Here is a 17,590-nt window from a genome sequence, read left to right on the forward strand (position 1 = left end):
CTGCCCCCATCCTTTCCAGCCCTCCACTAGCAACCTTGGCACGCTCGGATCAGAAGGAGGGAGTTCTGGCCCGGTTGCCTTGACAACAGCAGTGTGTTCGCTCCCCCTCCTCAGCAGCGTGCAGCCCTTCATAATGGGGTGCAATCGCTCAAAGGGGGGGGCGCATGCTAATTTTGGAAAGGGTGAAGGTGTCCATGCGAGGAGGCTCTGTGTCCGCTCCGTGTTAGTCTTTAATTCTCCCTCCTTTTCCTCTGCTGTCAAATCCTTTCAAGGAAGAGGCTTAATTCAAAGCCAGGCTGGCGGGGCTCTCGGGAAGGATTACAGCCCATCCTTGACAGCTTGGCAAGTGAGTCTCCTCAGCAGCCGAGGGCCCCCCCCAGGGCTATGAATTCAGATCCAGCCCGTTTGACAGGAGCAGTCCTTTGCTGTCACCAGCCACAGGCAACGGACGGAAAGACGGGGATGGAGACTGGCAAACCCAGCTCAGCTCCAGAATGTGGGAAGACAGGCTGGGGCAAACCCAGAATCCTGTCACTCTGCACCTCCTCAGGGGGCCCATGAAGGCCTGGGAAACGTCCGTCTTCACCAATCTCTGGGTCACATCCTCCAGCTGCAGAAGGGTCTTTTTGTTTTAAGGGTCTCCCTTGCATTCTTAAACTTGCATGCCCTTCCTTCGTCTAAGAACGCTCATCCTGATAGTATCAGGATGTGTGTGTGTTTGTGCCCCTGTGCCTAGAAGTCATGACGACCTCTGACAACTCCTGCTGGGACCCAGAGGACATTCAGAGAAGTGGCTTGATAGCCTGCCCTCCCCTCCCCTCCCAAACTGCTGGTATTCCAAGGAGGTCTCCCATCCAAATACAGTCCTGCTTAACTTCTGAGATCTGATGAGATCAGGCTTGCCTGGAGAGCCCGGTCTTAACGGGGAGGGAAACACTAAACTGTATCTCTAGAAGTGCTAATGCTAGAGAAGAGTCTCTTTCTTACATACCCAGGGAAACGCTGCTTAGGGATCAGTCAGCAATTTTTCTCTGGTCTAGTTTGGCAAGGGATCCTAGAGGTTTTTGCCGCCTTCTAGGCATGGAGCAGGGCTCACTGGGGACATTTGTGGGGGGGGGGGGGGAGGTATTTGTGAATTTTCTGCATTGTGCAGGGGGTTGGACTAGATGACCTTCCAACTCTGTGATTTCTGAGCTTGGGCAGAGGGGCTGTTTATCAGCAATGCTAGAAGTGCGAGTGGTGAGGCAAAGGTGTGGAAAGCATGCACTAGACCTCTCAAAGGAAGAGACAGTGTTCCCCCCAGACAGAAGCTCCCAGGCTGGTTGGAGCAGCAGAGGAGGCTGCTGCTGCTGTGGCTGCATCTCAATCTGGACCTCCTGATCCTGAGCTGGAAGCTGCAGAGCCACAGGACTATGGGCCTTGCTAAGGGCAGAAGGCACTGCTCCCCATCTGCAGCGGTGGCTGGAAGGGCCATTGAGGCACAGCCGAGTTTCAAGGCAAGAGACATGCAGAGGTGGTTTGCCCTGACGGGTTTCTGCAGAGCAACCTCGGCCTTCCTCAGCGGTCTCCCACCCAAGTACCAACCAGGGCCTTCGCTTCCCAGATCTGATGTGACTGGGCTCCCCACCTTCATCCCGTTACCAGAGGCTGCTGGAGAGGGCTCTGGGGCTGGGCATGCTCAGTCTCAGGCAGATCCCAGGGCAAAATCCCAGCCTCGGCCCATGCAATTGAGTGCCTGGCCCAAGCAGCCAACTGGTTTCATGACCAGGCCATTTCTGTGCCCCCTGGTTTACACCAAGCACACCTGCCCCTCAAGGATAGCTGAGCTCATACCTCATGCAGGGGGTCCCGCCTCATGTTGCGCCCTGCCAGGGGCTCGTCGTGAGGGAAGACAACAGAGTAGTTCTTGGCATATGACTCATGGCTCCGCTCCCGGAGCCAGCGGTTGTTTCCAGTGAGGGAACAGTGGAACCTCCTGAAAGCCAAAAAGAACACCAGGAAATCAGGGCAAGAATGACAGTCGTTTGCCCCCAAGGGATGTCCCCAGGCAAACCAGAGGCCTCATGCAAACAGCAGGCCAATTTAAGGAGCTGAGAGAGAGAACAGATTGGAGGGGGGTGGGAGGCTGGGATGCAGACATTCTGGGCATCAGGGGCAGGAAGGGGGGCTGCTGCAGCAAGTATGACCCCTTTGGGGTAAGAAGAGGAGATTGGATTTTTACCCCTTCCTTCATTCAGAATCTCAGAGCAGCTTACACTCTCCTTTGACTTCTGCTCCCCACAACGATCACAACTGTAAGGTAGGTGGGGCTGAGAGAGCTCTAACAGAAGCTGCTCTTTCCAGAACAGCTCTGAGAGAACTTGTAACTGACCCAAGGTCCCTCCAGCAGGTGCATGTGGAAGATGAGTGGAGAATCAAATGGATTCTCCCAGGTTAGAGTCTGCACTCTTAACCACTACAGCAAACTGGCTGTCTACACCAAAGTGGCTCTAAAAGGATTTAGTGATGAGGCAGTGCTACTGGTAGATGTTTTTCAGCCCAGACTCCCAGGCTGAGCCTTAATGACGACAGGCATGCTTCCCCCCCCCCGCCACCCCCCCACGCACGGGTGCCATCTTGGATGTTACGTGAAGAATCCTGCAGTATAAGAACAAAGGAACCTGAAGAGCTCCCGACTTCTGCTTGGAAACAGGCTGTTTCCGCCACAGAAAAGCATCAGGGAATTAAAATAAATTATGTTTTGAGTTTTAGTGACATTACTCAATTCCTCCAGTTCCTTAAGAGCCAGAGTATGAGATGTCTTCTCTTTTGTGCAGAAAGATGAACAGACATAACAGTCTTGTTGAACAACCAGGGTAGTTTGGAGCACACACACATACACACACCACCTTCAATCCACCACATCCTTTCCTCTCCTGGGATAAACTTGGGGGCGGGCAGGGGTGTGTGTGTGTGAGCAATCCTGACATTTTACTGAGCATTTCAAGTCCAAATGTAGCAAGAAACAGCTGCAGTTGGCACCACCTAGTTAGTGCCTGTGTCTTTATCAACACATCATACCTTTTTTCATGAGCACTTTTGCAGCTTGTTTAAATATTATAATAGGGGCAGGGTGGAGTATCAGGAATCCGTGGCGGACACAAAATGGAACTCTGACATTCCCCTGTGCAGGGGACCTGGCATCTCACATGTCATCATGGCGAGGGAAAAACCTAGAACTGGAAGATGGGGTGGCCCTGCCCATAGTTAAAGCCTTCAGACTGGGTCCCCTAGCAAGAGGGCATCACAACTGCCCAAGGGTCACTTTCATACAATTCTTATTCCCTAGATCTAGAGACTGAGTTCTCCAAGAAGCCTGCAGGAGAGGATCTTTCATGCAGAATGGCAAGAAGATCCAAATTTCATTAGATCCTTCTCCAGAAGCCTTGCAAAAAAGGGGGGGAAATGAAGCTTTGTGGCTTCCAAGCTCTTTAAAGCCCATCTGTGGTTCTGCTGGGTGCAGCATCTGATCTCCACGTATATCACAACAGATCATTACTTGGAGCAGCAGACATAATATCAGAGCGTGTTTTGCTGGCTGAATTGGATATGGAGTTGCTTTTATTGATTAGTAAATTATTATTGATGAAATATACCTACTTTAGTTATTTAGATGAGTCATCACTAAGGAAGACAAAGAAAGGGAAGTTTCTGAAGATCATTTAAAACAAAATACGAGTGGTAGATTTAAACTGGGTTAACAGCAAGATTGCTTGTTTTTGGAATTCAGTGGAAGGCAGTTTGTTAACTAAATCTAAAGGGAAAGAAGGGAAGGAGGACTAAGTGAATTGGATTTTTTATATACAACTGCCCTCCACTACAAGCTATATGTTCAAACAGGGGAAACAGAAGGTGTATTCTCCTCTTCCCTCATTCGGGAGATTCGGAATTTTCTCCTGTTTTAGGGAGTTTTTCTTTTTTCTTTTCATTTTTTAGTCCCTATCTATACATAATCTAGATCTTCCCCATTTTAATGCCCCTTTTTCCTTTTCACTTTTATTTTATTAAATTATTTTAAGAAAACAGATTAGTCAATGTTGATATTATGAAGGCAAAAACAGTACTATTGTTGACAAGTATATAATGACATCTCTTTACAATATTCAAAGTAGGAAACTATTATAGGAGGAGACTCGAATTTTATGGCAGATCTCATAAATGATAAGCCCCATAAACAACAAAAATGATAAATTCCAAGCCCACTGGTCATGGGAAAATACTATTTATAACTGTATTGTTGTGTGGTGTTCTTTTAATATTGGAAGTAGACAATATACTGATTATCCTAATTTTTATGGCATACACTTGAATATAATATATCCTGGTTATTAAATCTCTGCTGGATCATATTTTAGTATCTGATATCAACCCATGTATAGCTTTAGAATGTTCCTGGGTCACCAACACTATTGAATCACACAATGATGACAAGAAAGATCCCAACTGGAATTTGAAAAGACTTCCACTGTAGAATGACACCAGATCTACACACTTATTTGAGGGGAAAAATGGGTTTAAGGCAGACAGAGAGGCACCACAGGATGCTATATGGGAGGCCTTTAAGGCAGTCTAGAGGGGAAAACTAACTTTTGTGGCATCCTCCTATAATGTAGGCTGACAAACAACTATATCAGAACTTTTTACAAATATTGAAAATCTAAAAGCATGTCACATGCAACGTGGAGGTCTAATTACTAAGTCACAGAATTCTCAAAAATACAAAAGAACTAAAAGGTGTTAAAACAAAATCTTTACAAAACCCCAAAATCTGTAAAAATACTGAAACATTCAAGCCCCATTTGCTCGATTTGAGACCTTTAGGGTAAACTATATTCTTTCTCCAGGGATATTTATTCTCCATTTTATACTTTCCCCAGAATTTATATACATTAGACAACCCATTAAAAAACTATTTTGGAATATTTAGAATATATAAACTCTAACATCAAGTTAACATAAGAACACAGTAAATTGTTGGAACCTCCTATCTTCTCTTCTGTTGAGGAACATGAAACAAGAGATGATCTAAATTTCATTTTATTAAAATATGGTGAAAGAACTAGTCGAAAGCGAAATGTTATAACAAAGTTGTTAATAATTATGTTTTCTGTTTTGGAATAATGGTACTGTAATACTGTTTTGGTATTTGTATTTTTCATTGTTATAATGAAAAAATTAATGAAAACTTTAAGTTTAAAAATATTATAATGAGACAGGATGATGTATGATACAGCTGTGGCTCAGTGGAAGACCACCGGCTGTGCACACAGAAGATCCCAGGCTCAGTCCCCCACATCACCAGCTAAGGCTCTCGTGACAGACCGTGGGAAAGACCTCTCATGAGACCTTGGAGAGCTGCTGCCTGTCTGAGTAGACAATACTGACCTTAATAGACTGACATTCTAGTTCAGTAGAAGGCAGCTTCTTGAGTTCCAGTAAATACCTCTTAATAATAAGTTTAAAAAAAAAAAACCCTGGGCAGCCTAACTGAAATATGAAGGGAAGGGCAGCTGAACAATGAGTTACTGATATGCCAATTTGCAAGGCCAGAGTAAGGTTGAGGTCTGGCTGGCAGCATGCACGAACAACCTGTTGCGCATTTCTGACAGAATGTACTGCCCTGGGGAACAAGCGTGCCCAAGGCCCACAGCAGGTAGAAGCACTTCCCTGGGAAGCAGCAAAAGAGCAGGGACCCAGATGTGCAACTCAAGGCACTGTTGGCCCCAGGCATTTTAATGGTGCCTTCAAAAAAGAGAGAAAAAAGGACACAGCTGGACTCCATCCAAAGTAGGCTCTCTTTTTATTATGGAGCACCGAGTCCTTGAAACATGAACAAGCAATTTTTAAAAATTATGATCCCTATTTCAGGAAGTCTTGGGAACAGATGAAACAGCCTTTTGTTCAAATGTCAGTCCCATGGAAAAAAAGAGGTAGAAAAGCCAAGGGCATTTCTTACACTTCTGCCCAGCATTCCCCAGACTAAAAGATAAATTAACACAAAAAGAATTTTTTCCTGCCTATGCAACCAAAAAAACAACCTCTTGCAAGAAACCTGCCTGTTCAGCAACACGTTCTTGCTGGGATGATGGATTGCTCTTACTCACAGACAATGTCCTTCCACCTGACACAGGAGTTCCTGCCTGCATTTTTCACGTCTGACAAGCAAGTGAGAATGCCGGAACCACAGCCCCAAGAACTCAGGGAAGGAGAGGGTGCCCCTGGACAGGACATCCCTCCAACCCCCCCCCCTCCCCCAGCGCTGGAACCAACCCTGTCTCCAGAAGCTGCTTGTTTAGTAATTAGAGCCAATATTTATAGCCCCCTTCCCTGCAAACAGGACTCTGAATGGTGTATAATGGCTAAAACAACCATACTCATACTAATTTGAGGCTAACATATCGAAATTACAATAAAATGTCAGTCATCAACATAATTAGACGGCAGTGAGAACTTCTAGTTGTGCCACCACCTTGTGGTGTGGAGGGGCAGGGGGTAAGAGTGCCAGCCGGATGGATGTCATCGCTCTACTCAAATGCCTGGCAGAACATCTCTGCCCTGAGGAGCTGCATTAAGCCCTGTGGGGTGTGGATGCCAGTTGGCTGAGAGTTCCGACAGGTTGGGGCCAGGGCACAAAAAGCCCTGGCCAAGGATATCTGGATCTCTCTCTGGCTGGGGACCACAAGTCAGTTCTTATCTGCAGAGCATAATGTTACTGATGTAACTAAGATGAATTTGAGCAGACTTCGGAGGATGGCGGAAGACAGAAGGGCCTGGTGTGACTTTGTCCAGGGGGTCGCAAAGAGTCGGACTCGACTGTGCGACTGAAAAACAACAACACGCAGGCAGGGATGACCCATCAGAGAATAAAACTGGGAGCCTCAAAATTGGTCACCAGCTTCAGGACTCTATGATTCTAGGATGACTGTGGGATTCCAGGGCCAAAATAGAAAGCCATGGGGAAATCCGGGCCCAGGTGAGACAAACTACCACCACCCCATGCTCTCTGCTATGTTGCCTGAAGCAATTTCATCATCAGAGACGATGTTCCCATAGAAGGTGACTGAAAAAGTTGAAACCAAAGGCACACATTGTCTAGCTCAAGACTCTTCTGCTGCCTGTCACAGAAAGTCCAAATGACATTCCCCCCTCCCAGCCCACCAGCTCGGATTGAAATTGGCCAGCTTAGTGGGAAGCGGTTCATCCCAGCAAGGCTTGTGCTGGAGAACTGGGGGAGGGGAGGGGGGGCTGCACCTTGTGGGTCACAACTAACTTCCTTCCACCCTGCCAACCCTGATGGGCTCTCGGATCCTACACCCAAGGAGACTACCTTGGTTTTCTCCAACATGTGGAGCAAACTTTGGTTCACCAGACTCCAAAGCCAGAGAGGAGGCACAGCCTTCCTTCAGAGCTCACTTCCCCATAAAACAAATTCATACTGTTATCTTAGTGTTTAATTCACAGCAGAACTGAAACGCACGGCACCTCCACCCCCCACCCCCAATGTAATTACTGCATTGCTACAATTTTGCTTTGCGCCTGATCTGTGCTGATCACACAGAAGCCAAAGGGAGGCAAGGAGACCAGGCTGACATGTAAATTAATGACAGCTATTAAGTGCAATCAATTCCCAGCCCCTCTGAGAGGGAAACAGCTGCAGACAAACCAGACCTTTCTCATTTGTAGAGAAATCCGTCAGCTGTTAGAAATCCACACTTGACAATGATTTGGTGTGAGAAACTCAGAGGACCAACTCCCCTTTAGAATACTTAGCGGGGCCTAGAAGTTGTAGGTATTTGAACTGGCAAAGGTGCAAAGATCGTGATGGAGTCTCCGAGGATTAGAGCAGCAGGAAGGATGTATGCTGTGCCAAATGTTTAGTGCCTGGCAGCTGCAGCACTTGCAAGAGGATTCATGAACACGTCGTGTGGCTGCGCCTTCCACAGCAGCTGGAGGCTCAGATCCCTAAAGTGGAAGCCAAGGGGGGCCACTGAGGGCTTCTGGGTTAAAAAAAACAACAACCCTGTAGATTCAAGATTCATTAGAATCAGAGCAGATAAATGTGGGATGTGGTGCTCTCTCCAGTAGCAGCTCTGTGCCACAACATCGCTGAACAAAAGCCATGTTTCCAACATGGTAAAGTTGTGTTTCTATGGCAGGGGTGGCGAAACTTGCTTAATGTAAGAGCCACATAAAATAAAAGTCAGGTGTCTTGAGAGCTGCAGAACATGAATGTCAGATGTTTGAGAGCCACAAAACAGGGAGGGAGGCAAATAGATGGAGGAGGGAAGGAGAAGTGAAAAGAAAGCAACTTTAACTTTAAATGTGTTTCCAAGCTGCTGGCTGGCTTGGCAAAGTGATTTAAAGAGATAAATGCCTTCTTCAAAATGGCCAGTGTGGGGTGGTAGGGGCTTTGAGAGCCACACAACATGTGTGAAAGAGCCACATGTGGCTCCCACGCCACAGTTTGGCCACCTCTGTTCTATAGGATGGCAACTGAGAGCCAGTTTGGGGTAGTGGTTAAGTGTGTGGACTCTTATCTAGGAGAACCAGGTTTGACTCCCCACTTCTCCACATGCATCTACTGGTGCAGCCTTGAGTCAGTCACAAATTCTCACACAGTTGTTCCTTTCAAGAGCAGTTTCTCTCAGAGCTCTCTCAGCTCCACCTACCTCACAGGGTTTCTATTCTGAGGAGGAGAAGGGAAAGGAAATTGTAAACTGCTCTGACTCCTTTGGGTAGTGAAGAGTGGGGTATAAATCCAATCTCCTCCTCCTCCTCCTCTTCTTTTGTTAAAAGCCCTCAGTCAGGGGTCCCTAACTCCATGGTATCTGCTGACACCTTTCTTGGTTCCTGCCAAGTGTTTTTAGAAAGTAGGTGTGGCCAGGGGTTGCTAGTAGCTTCTGATTGGTCAGTGGAGATCTGCCAGGTACTGTTTTTCTTAGCTAGCTCCAAAGGAACATTTGTGTGTATAGAAGAAAATATGTCTATACCAGAGGAATCAAACAAATTTGTTGCAAGGGCCGGATCCGACATAATCTTGGGCCAGGCCATTTGTGCCATGAAACGTAACATGGGGTACCAGAGACATAAAGATGATTTCAGATGCTGAATAGCAAAACCAGGCTTGATTGGATTAGATGCAATATGCAGTGGGGTAGCAGGCATGAAAATAATAGGACAGGAAGCCTGGGTCTCAGTTTGGTCCAGGAGGATGCAAAGAATAAACGGAAATAACCCTGAACAAGTGAGCAGTGACTCATGTCAACACAGAACCTACCACAGATTTTGTTAGTCTTGAAGGTGCTACTGGACTCTTACTATTGCTGTTAGAAACCACAACATTAAAAAAACAGTGGGGGGAAATTTGAACCTTCAGAGACTTTTCGGTTACTGATCTAAGAGCAGCAGGAATTTCAAAGGGAGATTAGAGAGACTGCTGAACTGTAAGGTTTCTTCTCTGATTACCAATGCCTGCTATTGTCATTTGGCAACTGAAATCACTTCACTCTCCAAGATGTAAGGACAGGTGGACTCACATTCTAGCTGTATCTGAAGAAGTGCCAGAAATAGTACTCAATATAGTACCCTGTATAGTACTCAAACCGTAAATAAACCATGTGCAAAAGTAGTCATTTAACAAAGAACACTTACAACAGACAACAAAGTGTCTATTAATTTATTTTTATCTTATTTTATTTACCTTAAATTTGTACACCGCCCACTCCATATATGGACTCTGGGCGGCTCACAGCCATAATATAACAATAACAATACTTTATGATTATAAAATCAACACATATAAACAATTTATAATTTAAAACCTAAAAATGGTGCTATAAAATTTCTTACAAAGGCAGTCCATCTTCGTTTTAGCTCTTAATTCTCTGCATAGCTCTATTGGGTATCATATAGGTAGAGGATAGTATTCAGTGGCAAAGTAGTGGCAGCTCCTCACGTGTTAGTTACTGTAGGCCTGCTGAAAAAGGTCGGTTTTGCAGGCCCTGTGAAATTGGGAGAGATCCTGCAGGGCTCTCATGGCCTCTGGAAGTGCGTTCCATAAATTAGGGGCTGCCACCGAGAAGGCCCTCACCTGTGCAGAGCATAATCTGGCCTCCCTTGGTCTGGTGATGGATAACAGATGTTGGCTTCCTGAATGCAGTGCTCTCTGGGGTATATATGGGGAAAGGCGGTCCCTTAGATAGACAGGTCCTTGGTCATATAGGGCTTTAAAGGTCAATACCAACACTTTGAAGCGGATTTGGTACACTATAGGCAGCCAGTACAGCTTTCTCAGCATCGGTTGAATGAGCTCCCATCGACCACACTGCAGTGTTCTGCACTAGCTGCAGTTTCCGAGTCAGGGCCAAATGTAGCCCCATGTCGAGGGCATTACAGTAGTCTATCCTCGAGGTGACCATAGCATGGATCACTATTGCTAAGTCGCGGTGCTCCAGGAAAGGGGCCAGCTGCCGTATTTATGTATTTAATGTATTTATACAAATTCAACCATATATCACAAAATTAAAAAATGACATACACCTGTTGAACATCTGCCTGCAGGTCTACAAAACAGTTCTAAAGTCCACTGAGACTCTTCAAAGTATATCAGTCTTGCAATCCTGAACTGATATACAAATCACTGAAGTGGGTCCCTCGTCTCCACCAGGTCACCATGCAGAGGCCCATGAAGAACAGAAGCTCTCAATGGATAACAATGGAAACAGCCTAACGCTAGTCCTGGATATAGGAGGGTTTCGCTTCAGTTTCTTCAGAGGCTGTTTTCACAACAAAGCATTTTTTATATTTGGAACCACTAATTCAAACAGCTCTTTTTCAACCAGGACCAAGTGCCTCAAACTTGTATAAACACATTAACAGACACCTTGTCATTGTTGTAACAGCGTACTTTGTTGAATGACTACTTGTGCACATTGTTTACTTATGGTCTGAGTACCTGAAGAAGTGAGCAGTGACTCATGAAAGCTCATGCCCTGCCACACTCCTCCACATGCACCTATGGGTGCATGTGCTAGTCATGAAGGGGCTACTGGACTCTTGCGCCTTCCACTAATAAAGAATGCAAGCTGTGCTCTTAGGTTTCTCCCCCCCCCTGCCCGGATCTCTCCGAGTGCCATGGGACGCCTTCTCTCTCTTTGGCTCTTTCTTTCCTTCTCTCCCCCTTCTCTCTCTGACAAAGTGTGCAGACACACAAAAGCTTATATTTGGAGTAAGATGTTGTTGGTCGTCTGACGGAACTCTCTCTCTGACCCTTTCCTTCTCCCTTTCTCCCCAGAGGGGGAGGAGCCCTCAGCCAATCGAGGGAAGGGAGGCTCAGCTTTCTTTCTTTCTTTTTCTCTTCTGCAAGGCAGGAAATAGGAAAGCGTGAGCAAAAGCCAGCTCCAATCCTGGAAACAGGAAGGAGGAACAGGAAGTAGCAGAGAGCCAGTTGCTCATGGGCCTGATTGGAGCTGGAGGGGCTGCATGTTTGACCCCCTTGGTCTAAACAATATGTTCATTTTAAAACACATCCTGATAAACAGAGTTTCTGCCTGCAATGCTGGAGAGCTAGTCAGTTATGCATAACCCGACATTAGTGACTGGCTCTGCCCCCTTAGCTGTTTGTGATTGTGCCCACCACCCTGACTCAGATTTCTAAAGGTTCCTGCTGGCTCCAAAATGATCAGGGAACCTAAAGGACTGCCTGCTTCCACAGGACCTGCCTGGCAACTGAGACCCCCTCCCAAGGCCTTGCTTCATCCCCCCCCTCGAGGAAAGGTGGGGGTGGTTAAAGGCAGCGCTGGTTCTTTAGCTGCAGAACTTCTGAAACACTCTGCTAACCAACAACTCCAATGGATATGACAGCCTCCTTCTAATCAGCAAGTCACCTTCCCAATCTCCTGGTCTCACCTGTGGAGAAAATCTGACACCTCTCAGCTGCCTGGATTAACTCTGCCACTGGGCATTTGTGTGCTTTGTCTCTCTCTCTCTCTCTCTCAGAAACAAGAGGAGGAAGTTGCTCACCTGATGTCATAGCCATACATGTCCTTTTCAGGACGTCCATGAAGTATCCAGTGGGCCAGCTCTTTCCCACAGCCACCGCCTAGCATCATTCCTGTGGATATGGAAAGGGAGTGAAAAGAGGGTCATATGGGTGGAACCACTGATGCTCGTGGACAAGAGCCACTTCCGGCCCCCTCTTGAAAGCGGTTTTTAAAAAATGAAGTGTCTTTCTGAACTCTTTCCTACAGCTTTCAAGGCAGAAAGGGAAGCAGGAGCTGCTTTTGAGGCACAGAAGAGAGCTGGCTGAAGAAGTTGGTTGAAATACAGCAGATTGTTACATTCAGCAACTCCTGTGAGTAAAGCAATTTATACCATTGCTCCAGTGAGATCACAAAAGTGTGGGCTTGCAAACTGTTTGTGTTTGGGAAAGAATTGTTTATTTTGGCTGCTTTGTGAGTGTGTGTGTCCCTTAATAAAGCCATGCTTGGGAATGCTACCAAAGCCTGACAAAGGACTTGCAGGGGTATGACAAGTTACATTTTCATTTAGTGGAAGTGCAGCTGCCGAGGAATCCTTTGAAGGCAACCAAGAGGGTGAGGAAATGAAGCTTCTCCCAGAAGCTGCCCTTTCAGGGGAACTGCACTGCTGTATTTTTTTTTAAAAATTAGGGAATGGGAATATCTCCAAGTTCCACCTCCAAAGTCCCTAGGTACTTTCTGAGTTGGACCTGGCAACCCCACTTGGTGCATATTTTCTGCACTCAAACAGCCCATGGAGGAAGGTGCTGAAGTCCAAGGGAGAGTTGGTTGAGCAGGCCAAAGGTTCCCTTAGCAGAGTTCTGTCATCTGAGCACACTCAACGCAGTGGAGTTAGGAAGGCATGACTTTGCTTAGAACTGAACTGACAACAAAGTCCCAATTATGGTTGCCAACTGGCCAGCTATCCACTGGCACTGTAGGATTTTGCCCTTTCCAGCCAGTTAACAGACAAGGTCTCTCCCCCACCCTCAACATAACAGAAAAACAAGATGGCTTTTAAGTGCTCAGTGCCTTTTGAAGGTAGAAGAGTCTGCTGTGCCGTGCCTGTAAAAGCTTTGCAGACTAGCTTTGCCTGCGATTTTTACTTTCATTTTCAGCAGAAGGTTTTGTGTGCCTCAAAAGTAAGCTCCTCTGTCCCTGATCTCTCCTGAACCCGAAAGTGAGAGATGGCACAGGGGAGCACAGCCCCCCCCCCCCCCGAATTTGTGCTATCTGGCAGGTAAGTGTAGACAGCTGCTGTTTTTCAAAAAAAACTAAACTCTCATTTGCTACTGAGTTTGACTTCCATTACAGCCATCTCAGTGATCATATGCATATTGACTCAGAAGAAGAAGAATTGCAGATTTATACCCCGCCCTTCTCTCTGAATCAGAGACTCAAAGCGGCTTACAATCTCCTTTATCTTCTCCCCCCACAAAAGACACCCTGTGAGGTGGGTGGGGCTGAGAGGGCTCTACCAGAAGATGCCCTTTCAAGGACAATCTCTGCCAGAGCTCTGGCTGACCCAAGACCATTTCAGCAGTGCAAATGGAGGAGTGGGGAAACAAACCCGGTTCTCCTAGATAAGAGTCTGCGCACTTAACCACTACACCAAACTGGCTCTCAGCGCTGGGTCTGAGCACCAACTATAACTGTGCCCAAGATTGCAGCCTGGAAGGTATGAAGCTGCCTCACCTCATCCTTCACTGTCTATACCCAGCCTGGCCGTGGATTGCAGGATCTCCACTACAGACCCCCCCCCCCAGCCCTGCTGCCAGAGATCCCTTTGCCTGGGGAGGCCAGCATCTGAGCTTGCGGATCCCCACTCTGTGTTCAAAGCAGGTGATCTGCCACTAAGCCCTGACCCCCCTCAACCAAATCTGCAAAACCTGTATCTGAAAAAGGGGACACTACTATATGATGCACCATCTCCAGAAACATGTTAGATGCTTTTAAGGTTCCCACAAAAACTACTTGTTCATGGAAAAACCTTATCCTCTTCACTCTTATTTGTACTGGGGTTCATGGCTCTAGCCCTCTGACAAACCAGCTTGCACAACAGGGTTACTTTACAAAGCAAGCAAAGCATCAGCTGGGCAGCAGCTATGGTCTAGCCCAGCTTTTCCTGCTTTTCAACAGAAATGCTCACCAGAAAATGTGAATATTTACAGTATTTTAATGTGCTGTGAAAATTGAAAATCTGAAAGGTCAAAACAGTTCAAAAAGCTACAAAGTTAATTACAATTTTAATATAAAAACGATTTCAAATGTTCATTAACTTAGACAAGGTTGAAAACAGAAAGTAGTCAGAAGAGCATGAATTCAGTTCTGCAGGTGCAGAAGAGGATTCTGAACTGGTCTGTCTCTCACATCGTTAGTAAAAGTTCTGATTTAGTCCTGGAATTATCTTGATGGTTCTGGCATCCTGACGATGAGACTGGACTTACAGCCAGCTAGCAGCAACGACTGGCTGGCTGCCCACTTGTGCCCCTCCCCCAGACTGCCCTGGTGTGGTCATGGCCAGATCCCACAGCACCAGTGCTGAGTCAAGATGGGCTTGCTCCAAAGGGATGCAGGCAGCACAAACCTGCCCTGCCCACCTCACCAACCCCCAGTGCCACGACCAGCTGCCAGAAGGCAAGAAGGAACCCACCCACAGAACACAACAGTCCGAGGACCAAGGGTGGAGAAAGGCAGAGGTGTTGTGTGTTTGTGTGTGGGAAGGCCTGCACGGGTTCAAGCTGTGTTGGGAGCCACTGGCTCTGCACTTTGGCTGACTTTCTTGGGTGGTTCACCCTGGAGTGTCGAACACTTTGCCTTGCAGATGTGGCTGCCAACAGCAGGGGGGAAAAGTCCTGTTCCTTTAATGGAGCCTACAATGGGCAACTGAAGCTTTTCATAGCATGGAGGTAAAGAACACTGCAAAGTTAACGATGACCCAGTTGAGTCTACTAGAGGCACAGGATGCTTTTCTCTAGACCTGATAACAATCCTGCATACAGCTTGGCTTACTTTCTTGAGACTGTCTTTGTTTTGAGCTTTGCAGTCTTTGCTCTGGATATCTCGCCCTTGGATACTCTGTGTTTCCTGTCTAAAAAATGGATCCCCTCCCCCCCCCCAAATATGTTCTAAATGCCTAATTCCTTATGAGCGTATAAGGAAGCAAATGGGTCAGCTCCGCTGCTCTCACCTTTTGGTTCTTGCTTTGTGCTTGCGGCTGGGTCAGATGTGCCTGTGTTGGTTTGTTGCCGCAACAGCGGCTTCTCATTTAGTGGGACCAGTTGTGTGCCTGAGTGCTTTGGATCAGTTCTGCCTCTTGGCCCATGGTCCCCAGCTCTTGGCTCCACTAGCCCTGCCCTTGGGGGAGGGAGGCCTGGAGCAGACTCATCCCCTGGGTGGGCCAGCTTTATCCTTCCCAAGAGCTGGCAAACCTAGCAGTGTGGCACCATCTTGTTTGTGACTGCTGGCACCTCAGGAGGAGGAGATGGGCAGAGCTTGACTTGCTGTTGCCTCTCCACCCAAGCCCAGCTGAGCTCTCGAAATGTTGCTAGGGCTGCTGAGGGGCAGCCTGCCCCTGTGCTAGGAAAAGGTGACACAACACCCTGCCAGAATTCCACCCTTTGTTCCAAGCTTCGCTGAGCCAGAGGCTCTGTCTGTGCTGTTGGCCACTCACAGGTGCCAAAGGCAGGCCCCCTTTGGAGGGTGGCTGAGAAGTCCCCACCCACTGCACCTTTGGAATCGGCTGTGTCAAAGCAAACCTGAATAAGGGTTTTTTTGGGGGGGGGGGGGGGAGGTTGCCACTTACCAGCACTGTTGAAACCGCAACCCAGGAAAAAGCCTCGGACCTCCGGTGCTTCTCCCATAAGAGGCTTGTGGTCGGCAGTGAAGGATTCTAAGGGACAGCAATCGATTAAGCATTCGATACATCTGGATTAGCCCTTCCTTCGAGGAACTCAAGGAAGGGTACATAGAACCCTCCCCCCTGCACACACCTTTCATCCTCACAGCCTCCTTGTGAGCAGGCCAAGGCAGAGTGCCTGACCCAAGGCAGACCGGCAAGGTGCACACTCAACCGGGGATCTGGACTCCAGCCTCCTTGGCCTTCGCCTGACCCTCTCGCCACACTGGCTCTTGCTGCAGAACTGCAGGAGGGGATCTCACTAGAAAAATCGCTCATCTGGGATGCTTGTTGGCACCTTGCTTGTTTAATTTATATTTAAATGGCATAGCATCCATTTTTGATGATTATTCCATCCACCAACATTAGGTGAGATTGGTGTAGCTATGCGGATAATGTTGTGATTTTGTCCCAAACCAGGGTTGGACTGAAAAGGGCAAAACCAAATTATTTTCTCTGATTAAAAAGCAAGTCCTCGAACTCAACTGTGGTAGTTTGAACCCGAGAGCTTGCAGAGTATGTTCATGTCTAGTGTTCGGTCTTTCTTACCAAAAACATTTAACACCCCCCCCCCCCCATGCACTATCCTCCCATCCCACATTATTGCAGAGCTTTTTGGTTTGCAGGACTGAACATTATATCTGCAATGGTTTTGCAAGGGAGATTTTTGAATAGGTGCTATTTTGACAGAATCTGCGCTTGGAGCCTTAACAGGATTGAGACATCCTTTCATGATCTGCTAGAATGTAGATGTTTTGAGATTATGAGGGATTACTATATGAAACCTTTATTCAACCAATCATCCCCCCATACTCTGGAAACCGTGGCTCTTTTGCTCAGTGATAAGGATCCTAAGACCTCTCTAGCAATTGCAAAATTTGTCTCAGTCCTTTTAGCCCTTGCAGCAAAAAAAAAAAGAGAAGAAATAAGTGCCTCCTATCACTCAAGATTCATGAGTCAATGAGCTTCTAAGGGTACAAAAGGAAAGGATTTCCTGATGGATCTGACCAAGGATCAATCTAGTCCAGTCTCCTGTCTCACACAGTGGCCAACCAGTTCCTCTGGTTGGCTAGAGGGCATTGAGGCCAAGGCCTTCTCCTGGGTTTTCCCTCAGGCACTGGGATTCAGAGGCTGACTGCGTATAAATGTGGAGATTCTCTTTAGTCACCATGGCTGTAGCCCTTGATAGACATATCCCCCATGAATCTGTAATCCCCTTTTAAATCCTTCTGTGCCAGTAACTATCACTATATCCTCTGGTAGAGAATTCCATATTTTAATCACTCATTGTGAAAAGAAGCATTTCCTTTTGTCTGGCCTGAATCTGCTGCCCATTAGTTTCAATGGATGCCCTCAAAACTAATATTTTGGGAGCAGGAGAAAAAGTTGTCTTTGTCAACTCTCTCCATTCCATGCAGAATTTTATAAACCTTTATCATGTCATCAGGAAGGAAAGAAGTTGCTCAGGGGCAACCATTTCCACAGCCTGGGTCATCTCCACAGATCAACCAGGACTGCAACAGTAGCCTTGTTGGCTGGAAAATCCCAAGAGACCCCTCTGGACCTATGAGCCTCTAGACATGGGCCATTCCAATTGCCCCCCACCCTTGTGGAGGTTCCAGGTATCCAGGGGTCT

The 17,590-nt window shown here is 47.0% G+C and overlaps 1 protein-coding gene across 1 annotated transcript in view; it reads right to left on the bottom strand.

The window, feature by feature from the left end:
- The window catches only part of SARDH (sarcosine dehydrogenase), a 96,696-nt gene that overhangs the window by 42,383 nt on the left and 36,723 nt on the right, over positions 1-17,590 (bottom strand). The window contains exons 9-11 of the mRNA XM_060251052.1: positions 15,862-15,948; positions 12,061-12,151; positions 1,834-1,975 (exon numbers count right to left, since the gene is read on the bottom strand). Of these exons, the coding sequence (XP_060107035.1) occupies positions 1,834-1,975; positions 12,061-12,151; positions 15,862-15,948 (320 nt within the window). The remainder of the gene's footprint in view (positions 1-1,833; positions 1,976-12,060; positions 12,152-15,861; positions 15,949-17,590) is intronic.

This window comes from Heteronotia binoei, chromosome 12 (genome assembly GCF_032191835.1).
Source record: "Heteronotia binoei isolate CCM8104 ecotype False Entrance Well chromosome 12, APGP_CSIRO_Hbin_v1, whole genome shotgun sequence".
NCBI classification, from domain to species: domain Eukaryota; kingdom Metazoa; phylum Chordata; class Lepidosauria; order Squamata; family Gekkonidae; genus Heteronotia; species Heteronotia binoei.